This window comes from Serinus canaria, chromosome 2 (genome assembly GCF_022539315.1).
Source record: "Serinus canaria isolate serCan28SL12 chromosome 2, serCan2020, whole genome shotgun sequence".
Taxonomy (NCBI): Eukaryota; Metazoa; Chordata; class Aves; order Passeriformes; family Fringillidae; genus Serinus; species Serinus canaria.
Window position 1 is genome coordinate 6,812,462 of NC_066315.1, and position 12,617 is coordinate 6,825,078.

At 40.5% G+C, this 12,617-nt stretch overlaps 1 protein-coding gene across 12 annotated transcripts in view; it reads right to left on the reverse strand.

The window, feature by feature from the left end:
• The window catches only part of KMT2C (lysine methyltransferase 2C), a 187,711-nt gene that overhangs the window by 102,920 nt on the left and 72,174 nt on the right, over positions 1–12,617 (reverse strand). For all 12 annotated transcript variants that reach the window (XM_050971688.1, XM_050971690.1, XM_050971694.1 and 9 more), the window contains 3 exons: positions 11,985–12,191; positions 8,170–8,309; positions 6,413–6,522 (listed from right to left, as the gene is read on the reverse strand). In XM_050971688.1, coding sequence (XP_050827645.1) covers positions 6,413–6,522; positions 8,170–8,309; positions 11,985–12,191 — 457 coding nt within the window. The remainder of the gene's footprint in view (positions 1–6,412; positions 6,523–8,169; positions 8,310–11,984; positions 12,192–12,617) is intronic.

Here is a 12,617-nt window from a genome sequence, read left to right on the forward strand (position 1 = left end):
ACCCCCTGCCATGTGCAGGGACACCTTCCACCAGACCTGGCTGCCCAAAGCCGCATCAAACCCAGCCTCGAACACTTCCAGGGATTTGGCAGCCCCAGCCTCTCTGAGCCACTTGCTCCAATCCTCACCTTCCCTCACAGGAAAGAATTGTTTCCAGTCTAAACCTACTCTCTTTCTGTTTGAAGCCATGGAGCTTTGAGCAACCTGGCTGGAAGGTGCCCCTACCCATGGCAAGGAACACGGAACTGGATGATCTTTAATGTCCCTTCCAAGACAAAACTTTCTGTGAATCTGTGACCTCACATGAGCAACACTCTTGTTATGGTAAAGCTTCTTTTGGTTCAAATGAAAGAATACTTTAATCACAGTTCACTTGACAATGCTAATGAGAATTAAGCTGTAGATCTTACTAAGTATCAAATATCTGTTCCCAAACTGCTGGACCTGCAAAAAACCTGAACACACAGAGGTCCCCATGGCAGCTCTGTAACCTGAACAGATTTAACAAAGCTGTACTGACATAACTTATGGTGTACAAAGGTGTTCCAGAAGAATTATACATGTAAATCAGAGACAACTATGACAATTTAAAGATACCACAGCTGGTTTCCAGAACTTGGGAAATACAGCTATAAAAAAACTGACACAGGCTTTCTGATGTCATTTGTAAGCTCTAAAAACAATTCACATTCTTCAAGGCAACAAGGATCTGGCTTTAAGTGACCAAAATCCAAACCATTATGGAACAGAGTAAATCATGGAAGATAATTTACAGTGTTAAACTATCCCTAAAGTTGTACCCTCAGTCAGCAAGGTCCTTTAAAACAATGCTTATTCTCATCAACAGGGAAATGGCTACAGATCTCTGGAGAAACTCCAAATAACAACACAGAAATTCATGGAAAACGTCAATAGTCCACCACTCTCATTGCTAAACTGTTACAGTATGTCTAAAACATGCCAGGAACTGAATGAAACTACCAAAGTTTCATACCAAAGTGACCAAAAGCACATGCAAGTGTCTTCTTGGTGACACATATGTCACTATTTCTCCAGTCTTTCTCTAGCACTTTCTGTGCTGGAGCTCTCTAAGAGAAAGCAACCCATTAAAAAAAAAAAAAAAAAAAGGAGATGTTATTTTGGAAGAAAACTTCCTGCAGTACTTCCTCAGTTGCAGGACAAAAGCAACTACAGGAAAAAAAAACTCAGTAAGATAAAATCAAAAGCCAGTCCCAAGAGCAGCCAGGTAGACCCTCCCAAGTTGCAGTGAAGGGAGATGAGGAGAAGTCAAGTGCCTGCTGAGTGCAAAAGCACCATAAAAACCTCAGGGGTTGAGAAAGGAACTCCTGAATCCCAGAGGTGCTCATTTAATTTTCATGTTACAAAGCTTGCCCTTGAAAAATGGGCAAATTCAGAGGACACTACCTAGAAATGGTATAAATTATAATATATTACATTCTCTTCCTGCATTTTTCTCTGGATTTAAGAATTAATCATTCTTCCAGCAATGAAAAAGGAAGGGAGCTTTTAAAGCATCAAAGAGCTGCAAATTCTGCACTCTATCTAGAAAAAAACCCACATCACTCCATGCTCTGTTCAGCTGGGCTGTGACACACACAAAGCCAACAACCCATGCCTACATTCAGGATTCTGTCATCTAAGCCATTTCTCACACGGCTTTTCTCAACAAAACGTAAAACTAAATGAAAAACTGCTGTGGTTAATTAAATGGGCACAATCCTCCCCAGTACATAAGGATGCTGATACTCTTACATACATAGAGCAACAAAAGGAAGTACAATTTTAGCCAAACTGGTTTTCAACTTGAAGCAGCACAATTAAAACACACACACCATGAAAAACAATTTTCAACAAGATGAGAAGAGCACTGAGATTAAGGGGTGAAGATGCATTCAAAATATGGACAGTTTTAAAAGATGTGTACACATGCTCCCCATCTTTCCCCTCAACTTACTTCTTTCTGATCTAGCTTGGTAGACATCACACTAAAATCAAGTCTTGAGCAAAAAATTTAAAGTAGACTTTTCATTACTATCATGTTTCTCCTATTCAGCCTTCAAGCAGATAGGAACCTCCTCCTTGATTTCCTCAGCACTGTTTTCTTTGACTTTTGTGTCCTTGACAAACTCTCCCAAACTTGGAAACTACTTCCTGCATCTTATGAGAAGAGAAAGCTGGCTGGGAAAGTTACCCTTGCATTCCTCTCTTGTGCTCAATTTGTTCAAAAGTGGTATAAATACATTATCTACTCAAATTCACTTTCTGAATTGAGCTACTTACATACTGGGGGACAAAAAGCAGTCCATCTTATTTGGGACTCTGTAGGATACAGAGCAGCTATGGTTAGACAATGTAAGGCAGGTCATTGGCAAACTTTATTTTTCCTCAGCTGACTGCAGACAAACAAACAGCACCTACTCAATACATGCAAAATAAACATAAAAATTATGAAGTATTACTTAAAAATACCTGAAAATATAACGAGAACCACTATTTCAGAAACCAGTCTTGTTAAAAGCTGAACAAATGTAAGCCTTAAAGGTCTCTACATTTTACATGATAATGTAAGTTCACATTTCCAAATATCAGCAAGCTGGAGAGTTAAGTGTAAGACTGAAACCAAAAATACAAGAAAAAGCTGTAAACTCCACTTGTTCATATCTATTTTATTTTTTCCAGGGAAAAACTTCTAATTTCTCTTTGGTCAGATTCTTTTGCTTAGTTTGTCTTATTAAGTCTACAATTCACATTGGTTTTGCATCTTACACTAAATATCTCTAGAAACACCAATAAAGTCCATCTTCCTGAAGCTGACAGTGTGACAGCTTCTTTACCATGGTGAATCTTATATACTGAGCAAAACAGTCTATTCTTATCTTATGAATGATAAGAAAAATTGAGTTAAGTTTTGGATTAAACAAATCACTGGAACTTTTCCCTCCCCCATTGATATTTTGAAGAGTTGTCTTCTTTCAAACCTTGAAACAAAGTGACTCCCAAACCCCATGAAATGCTATTGAAGTAGTGGGGGGAAGGCACTGCCACATTGGGGTGTTGAACTCTACCTTACACACTGTACCAAGATAATGAGGTGAATTCTTAGAATCATCCTGAGAAAAGCTCTGGCACTAGGTCTGTCACCGAGATCACCAGTTCTTCCTTATGGCTTCCTGAACTTAGAAAGCAGTTCTGAGAAAAGCCATGACTCTCCCTTGCTGAGGTAAGCAAGACAAGCAATGAGATGAACTGAGGCATTTCCATCACAGATCTGACTGCATATTCTAGCTTTTCTTTGCCGCTTGTCACAAACCAATGTGACACACAGGATTTCAAACACCTCACAGATGCAGTTTTGGGCACTCATGAATAGTAAAGAATGGCAAACCCCAGACTTTGAAAGAAAGACAAAGAATCCACCACTGTCTAGACACAAATACATGAAACAAGCTGGTCAGGTGCCTTTGCCAGGCCTTCACAATGAGCAAATCAAAAGAGCTGAAGAAGAAAGACACGCTAAGCAGGTATTTTGTGAGACATTCACAGATTCTGAGATCTCTGTAGTGCTGGGTTTAAAACCTTCAGGAAAGAAGGGCCCAGAATAAAACCAAAATGGATAAAAAAATGTATTTTGGAACAGGTCAGTGGAGTATGTCCACACAAGCTTTACTAATGCAATCACAAGTTCACTGAAGCCAAATGGACATCTCAACTGGTAAACAGAGTAATAAGAAACACTGTCATATCCAGTTAAAGCAGATTTGCAAACAATAGGCAGCCTAACTAATGAGAAACATGAATGTAGCTTACAAATTAAAGCGTTCCTCAAGGTAAGAACAGGCCTAAAATGCTCTCCAAAACCTAAAAGACCTAAACCAATGGATTATCAAAAGTTGGTTACACTTCAAATATACATTTTTACATGAACAGAAGGAAAAGAAAATGTACTTTTCCAGAAAAGGAAAGATGCAGCACTGCAGACCACATCATAAACCAGCTCCTCATGCCAAAAGGACTTCCAAGAAGACAGAAATCCCCTACCAAGCAAACAACAACAAACCCAAAGCAAATTTGGTGGCAAGCAGGGGAAACAGCATACAGCTTGGTTTTATTTAAACTATTTTTCTGTATGCCCTGAGCACACAGTTGCCTTTGCATGGCCAATGGATTTCAGAATATCTGAACAGAATTCTTCTATTAAAATGCAGGAACATCCTATTAGAATGAAGCCCAAACAAATAGAAGCACAAGATGCTGCAAACACAGACACATACTTTCAATCAATTAATTTACCCTTCCTTTTAAACTTTTTAAAAATAACTCACATAAGGATGAGCTTTTCACTACCACACAGGACAACCAGGACCTTTACACTTTTTACTGCCTTCCTAATTTTAGTAACAAGTTAAAAAGTAGTGGAAGAATTGTTACCAAGTATTACAGCCTGGACACAAGCTTACTTGGATTACTTGGGCTCCAAGCCAGTTCCACAAACACTCCTTGAGCAATCACTACACTTCTCTGTAGTCAGGAACAAAGAACTAGAGAAGAGTCTGGTACTTATTTTTTGAAAAAATAAAACAAAATAAAAAGGCAAATAAATCCCTGGTGTGATAGTGGGATAAAGAAGTCCAATTCCATCTAGCTATTCTTCTAGATTCACAGAAGTTGCGCCTTTACTCAGCTCTCCCTGGGAATATCACAAGAAGGATAAAAGAGAATAACCAAATCAGCATCCTTCTTTGCTGGCTGACTGCTGAACTACACAAAAAAAAAGTTTCTCAATGGCTTCAGCAAAGACTGAATAGAAAATACATAGAATGGCACTCAATTCGAACTCCTCTCCTCTCTCTGCATTGCCATGAAACGTGCAACAGGGGGATCTGAATATTACTTGCAGAATTTGAAAAGATCAGTAGGGAGATTCAGTACAGCACATGAAAAGAATGCTGAAACGGAAACTGTGACACCAGAGATGTTCATTCTTTAAAAAAAATTTTGTAGTTTAGTAATTCCACTGTAAACATCTATGCAAAACTTAAAAAGGTTCTGATGACATAAAGGTGAGAAACCATCACCCTGAGCACAGGGAAGGAGCAAGGTATGGACAGTAAAAAATAATGAAATAACAAAAACAGGATGAAATTTAACACAGTAAAACCCAAACTTCAACAGCTCAACCAGGATTTCTGTTGAAAGAAATGACTACAGACAGGAATGAGCTGATCACAAAATGACTGCAAGCCAAAAACAAGAGGGCAAAAACTTTCAGCAGCAAGACTTAAAAAAAAAGGATTCAATTTTGAATATTCTTTCAATTCTTACTGTCTTTTTTTATACATACACAAAAATATTTTAACATTTTCAAGCTCATCTAGAACTTAATACTGTCAGGTTCACTCATTTTCAACAGTCTTATTTTGAAAGCACAAATACAGAAATTAAATAATTATTCAAAATAAAACATTTACTCCATATGAAAAGAAAAAGGTGCAAAGAAAGCTGTATTCTATGGCTTGTACTGAAAGACTAATGTGAAGCATCTTTTTAGTCCAAATGATGGAGAACATCTACTGGTATCTTACACCAAATTTTTTGTTTTATTATAATGCATGGAAAGCAAGAAGACTCAAGTGAAAAAAGGCCTAAGCATAACCATGGGAAAACCACCAAAAATTACAATTATTTGTTGAAAGCATGTCTGATTTAATACAAAAATTAATACTATTATTAAAAAACCCTCTTGGGCATTATTAAATATAACCAAAAATATAGCTACACATGGCAAAACCAAAGTGAAATACATCTCTAAGATTTCAAAATAGTACCAGAATATGACACCAGAACAAGTTCATCCTTTTCAAAGGTACTTACTTTTCCAAAGACTTTTCAATTTAAAAGATGAAATATTTACCTGAGTATTTGTATGAGTATTTAGAGTATCAAGGTAAGTTTTCATGGCAAACACTGGCTTTTTTATACTAAGCTGTTTTTTGAAAGTGGCATGAAAGTAATTGACAATTTTTTTTACTGCATTTGCGTCATATAATTTCAGGATATAAACTGGTACAATAAATATTACCTCTACCTAGCAGAGAATTTGCTAATTGAACTCAACTTTTCTTTTGTCTCTAATTTGTTTTGGTCAGCCTGGTTCTTCCTACATTCTAGTTACCTCAAAACTAATTAATGTTATTTTCCTTGCAACTCCATAAAACTTTTTAACAAATTGCAATGGAAGTTTTTAGCACCAGGATCTGCCCAAGAAAACCTTATTATAACTGAGAGCTCAGAGATCCATACATGGGTATTTTTAGTCACACTTTGCATTGCATTTGTCTTTTTATCAACACAGTTTTCTTAGAGATTTGAGTGTTCAGGTGTTTTTACTCACTTCTGTGCTCCCTGAGACAACAGCTTTGTCCACGTTCAGCGCTAGCTGCTCTTCAGTCTGGCAGACGCCCACAGACCACTCCGCACAGCGGTGATGAGCCCAGCAGTGACCTGGAGGGCAGGGAGACAAAGGGCCAGCATTGGACAGCTCTGTCAGGCACTTCCTCCAGGCATGGAACTCCCTTCTGGCAGTAAATACTTGCCAGAAATAACAGAGAGGTCTTCTTCCCCTTTTTTTCTTTCAACATTGAAAACCCATTTTATGATACATTGACTATATTACAGTTACTATCAGACACTGCAATTTTATTTTATATACAACACACCTTTTTTATCTGTTTATAATCTTCAAATGTCTGAACATGTAATCATAGCACTGGGGTGGTAAAGCATTCTCTGACTTTGATTCTACATTCAATGCTTGTGTAACACACACAGAGTTCCACTTCACCTTGTATTTCACTGTAGATAACATTTCCCTAGGTTTGTACTCCGATTTATGATTCCCAAGTACTGGAGATCTGTATGTTCATGTAGAATATGCTAGTATGATACTTTATAAGTCTACACAAAATGTTTAAAAGCTCAAAATACAACATGAAAAGATACTCATATAAAAGACTGAGAAAATGGTCAATACAACAAACAGTTTGTGGTACTGACCACAATAAAATAATACAAAGTAGAAAAAAAAATTAAAAATAAAATAAAATATAAAAGACTGAGAAAACGGTCAATACAACAAACACAGTATAGAGATACACCTACCTAACTAAAAAAAAAAAAAATCAGAATGTGTAGAATTCAACAGATAACTCTTACAGGATGTTTCTAATTCCATTCTGGGAAAAACAATGTAAATGATGTATACTTCCAAAGGAATTCTCTGACTGCTTGATACAGGAATTAGAAATGATGGTTTACACTAGCTGTTGAACTTAGGTATCAGCCAACCTAATAATTCAAGCTACAAGAAAAAAATCCCCAAAATTCCTATATGGGTTTGGGAAGAGTCATTTACAATTCATAGCAACTTTTAAAATGTAGATTGATGAATCTACACCCATTATAGTATAACTATTTAAACAAAACCATTGGATTTTTTCTTTAATTGGACCTTGAAATAAGTTTCCACACTCGTGAAAGAGTACCATTTTTATGATTACGTAAATGTATTTCCATTTTTTGGAGAAAAATATGTGAATGGATTACTGGCATCAAAGCATTTGGACACAGATGTCTTCTGAAAAAGCAATTAATAACTTAATTATAGAAAAGTTCAATTGAAATGAAAGAGCAGATGATAAACCAGACATTTTTCTGACAGAAAACCTGCAGATTCTGGAAACATGCACGTGCATTATGTTTCTACTGCTCTCCTAAATCTTCTATTCCATTCTTTCCAGTAAAATTTGCAGCAGGAGATCAGGTAATGTCAGAGGACTAAGATTTTTGAGAATTATATTAAGCTGTGCCTCATTCCTTTTCCCTTTTCACCCCAAAAAAGAATCATGGTACTGAAGGTATTACTACCTGAACACCAGCTCAGCAGCAGATTACAAACATTTCCCCACACAAAGCTGAGGGAAGACCACAAAAACAATACCTGACACAGGCAAAAGCTACCAAAGCACCATCAGAGACTTGACAAACACCACAGCACCAAAAACCAACAGCTGCAAAACTTCATTCATGTCACTGTGGCTACTCTACTGCTACTGGACAGGGAGAAAAAGGATGGAGAAGAATGGATCTTACCTGTTGGCTCAAATAAGGCTTGAACATCAATGTCATCTGGTAAGCCAACTAAACTGAGTTCATCCCAGAATTTGACAACCTGATCGTCAGAAGCAGTTTGGGTGCTTACGCTTGTACATGATGCTATACTCGATCGAGATCTGTATCAGGGAGCAGAAAAACAAACTTAGAAGTGACCACATTCTTTGTTCTATTAGCCAGATACTCACAAATGATCTAAAACTCATGGCAAGTGAGTACAATTTTTCCTAATATGATAAAATATAAACCAACATGAATAAAAGTCTTCCTTGTATTTTATCCCAACACTTTCCCCAGTAACAGTTTCCAGTTAAAGCTGCTACTCAGTAAACAAGCCTACTCTCTTCCAGTTCTTCAGGACACACATGCTTCTTTAAGTTTGATTCTGTTTGATATTAAAATTTGCCCAACCCTTGGAACTGAGAATGAGATAACAACATCCAGAGGTGAGGTGCCTATAGAAAATACTACAGCTATGAGGAGAAGATCAGGACTTTAAAATCTGTTTGGAAATAAACATTTTTATACAATGCCATCAAATGTTAAAAAAAAAAAAAGGGTGGGGTGAGGGGTGAGCTGGAGGAAAGGGGGGGGGAGATTAAAAAATGCAGTGATATAAAGACTAATATATTGTACGAGTTTATAACCTTATTGATTTTTTCCCTAAATTCTAATCTCAACAGAAAACAATTCACACCACTCAGATTACTGAATTAAAAAAAAAAAACAGAAGTGACAATTCTGCCTTTATTTCCTGAAGGCTGAGAATATCTTGGACATCTAATGGTGTGCATTTAGGCCTACTGATAAGAGACCTGATCACTGATGCCTCAACAATTGGTAGGAAAGGTGGTGCTGCATTTTCCACTAAGGTTCTTTGAACTTGATTACTCTCTGCTATTAATAACTCAATTGTATGCATTTGTCAGTAGATACAGAAACCACTGGAATTTTAATCTGTGATAACTCCACTTTCCTGAAAACCATGCTTTACTTCAGCCATTACATTTATAAATACATTTTAAAACCCCTTAGTTTATGGGGAGAAGAGCAACATCTCTCTTGCATCACCTAAGAAATTTTAGAAGTTTTCTATTTTTCTATTTTCTATTTTTACTAGTATTACATGGTCTCTTCATGACCTGCATAATTTAAAATATATCTACCCCAAAATGCTGACACTATCAACATTTAAAACCTCCTTAACAAAGCATTATGTTCTGTTTGACAAAACTGGTTCCTGAACACCATTTATGTTCACTGCAATTACAGAATGGTTTGGGTTGGAATGGATCTCCTTCCAACCCTCCTACAATGGGCAGGGACACAGTCCACTATCCCAGAGGTTCCTCTAAGCTCTATCCAACCTGGTCTTGGACACTTCCAGGGATACAGCATCCACAACTACTCTGTTGTGGATGCTCCATCATCCACAGCCTGTGCCAGCGCTTCACCCCATCACAGCAGAACCTCCTCTAACACCAAACTGCTACTCACAACACCAAAGCTTAAAGGATCTTTAAGAAAAACTAAATCTCAACTGACAAGGCATTTTTCTGTATAAAAAAAGCTTTCTCACAAGATCAAACAATCCGTTCACAGAACTTCTCAATTTACTCTGCAATCTTGTCCTTTCTATAGACTTTTCTGAAAATATTTCATATACCTACAGAATACAGCCTGAAGCGAGGGTGCTACTTTTATTAGCTTTAAGAAAAGCCACTTTTCCATATCAGCATTACACAACGTGCAGTTTTCCACCACCACCACGATGCCAAAAACATACAACGTGCACCCAAGAACCTCAGCAAGTGTGGAACACTCTGAGCAGTTTCTGCAGCAGCAGCACAGCCAGGGACGGATCTGACTCGGGAGTTTGGCACAGCCGGCAGCCGCCTCCCTCATTGTTCCCTCCCAGGGTCCACGAACCGAGTCAACCCCCAGTGCTCAGTTTGTGCCAGTGCTCAGTGTGCCACACTGCCCTGGCTCTGCATCAACACCCTACCCTCAACCCCACATCCCTGCCCCACATGACCACTGCCCTGGATCACAGCCCTGCATCATCAGCCCGCCCTCAACCCCGCATCCCTGCCCCATATCACCCATACGGCCCTTGATCCTATCCTGCCCTCAACCCTGCACCACAGCCACACCACCAGCATCGCCCTCAACCCCGCACTGCCCACAGCCCCTCATCAGCGCCCTCAACCCTGCACCGCCCTCAACCCCTCACCACCCTCAACCCCTCACCGCCCACAGCACCTCACCGCCCTCAACCCTGCACCACCCTCAACCCCTCACTGCCCATAGCCCCTCACCACCCTCAACCCTGCACTGCCCACAGCCCCTCACCGCCCTCAACCCTGCACCACCCACAGCCCCTCACCACCCTCAACTCCACACTGCCTGTGGCCCATCACCACCCTCAACCCCTCACCACCCACAGCCCCTCACACCCTCAACCCCTCACTGCCCTGAACGTCTCACCACCCTCAACCCCTCACCGCCCACAGCCCCTCACAACCCTCAATCCCGCACCACCCACAGCCCCTCACCACTCTCAACCATGTACCACCCACAGCCCCTCACTGCCCTGAGCTCCACACTGCCTGTGGCCCCTCACCACCCACAGCCCCTCACAACCCACAGCCCCTCAACTGTCCTCAACCCCACACTGCCTGTGGCCCCTCACCACCCACAGCCCCTCACAACCCACAGCCCCTCACCACCCTCAACCCCACACTGCCTGTGGCCCCTCACCACCCACAGCCCCTCAACTGTCCTCAACCCCACACTGCCTGTGGCCCCTCACCACCCTCAACCCCGCACCACCCACAGTCCCTCACTGCCCTCAACCCCTCACCACCCTCAATCCCTCACCACCCACAGCCCCTCACCGTCCCACAGCCCCTCACCACTCTCAACCCCACTCGGCCCATCCTGTAGCCATGGCCTGCAGCCCTGCATTGCCACTGCCACCCTTCATGTTTCTCTAGGGTTGCAGCCCCCCTGTCACACAGACAGCACTGAGTGATCCCACACTCACCACCAACCCTGAATGAACCCAAGTCAACACAAGGCCCCAGTGAAAGGACCCCCATGCCCACAAAGATGTGGCTCTGATCAGTCCCATCACAATGTCCTCCCCAGACACACCACGTACTGACCACCACACTGCAGGGCTGGGTATGCCCCTGCCATCTCTCACAACCACTGGGAGGCCAGGGAGCCATGACCAAACTCCCCTGTCTGGGAGAGCTGCCAGCAAACCCCACTCCGGCAGGACAGGAACCACTGCTGCATGCCCTCAACAGCACTGGCACCAGGGCAAGAGCCAGTGCTGGATGGCAAGAGGAGAGGCCCTAATGGGCAGAGGCTGCCCATTACTCCAGGCTACACAACACATCAAGTGTCAAAAGTCCAACCTCTTCCACCCTTCGTGTGTACTTTTACTTCAGCATCACAAGTAGATCAGCACCTTACAGTAGCTATGTCTCTTATCTGTGTTTTTCCAGAGCGAAAATTCTCACTTGGGGAAGAAACAAACCCTTTTTAAAAAATCAAAAGAGACAGCCACTGCTATACCACTCACGTGTTGGTTGCTCTGGGGCTCCATTTTTAGTTAGGTTTCTGTACATGTTGATTTTCCTTACAAACATTTTTTAATATTAAACCCCCTCATTCACACAAATACAGGTTAGTTGCCTATTGCAGTACAGAACCAGTAAAGATCCTTCCTGAATTTCATGCAAAATTTAAAAATCTACATATTTATTATTTTAGGACAGACTTACTTCTTCTGGCCTCTCTGTTTGCGCAGCACTGAGTTTTGCCTTGGAGTTCTCTCAAAAGCTCCATCGGTGCTGTCGCTGGCTTCACTCTTATTTAAAGGCTGGTTTTTCCATGGGATAACATACCCAGGAGTGGGACCGAATTGTTTCAAATCTCCTTGCCCTAATGAGCTCCGTTCTCCACAGTAACAAAAGGCGCAGAGTTGTTCGCTGTAAAAAGGAAGATCATTACTTCTTTATTGGGGGGAAAACCAGCAGACAATATCCCATCAAAGAGCAAATTTCATGCTAATTTAACCCTTTATAAGAAGACAATAAAAGCTCCCATGTGCTGTCAGGTATAAGAATTCAGCACTCAGAAACACTATTTCCAGCTAATTAACAGTTACATTAAAAGAACTTTTTTTCTTTTCACAAAACTGCCTGATTAAGAAAGCAAACAAAAAAACGCCCATGTTATATTCAAATGATTAGAATTTCCAAAATTCTGTGTGTCTACACATATGCTTGCAAAAAGGCATCAAAATGTAACAGAACACATAGAACATTTCAACACACACACACCTTTCTGGAAGCACGAACAGCTTATGCGTAACACCATGTGTAAATACTATAAAGGTCTACTAACATGGAGAT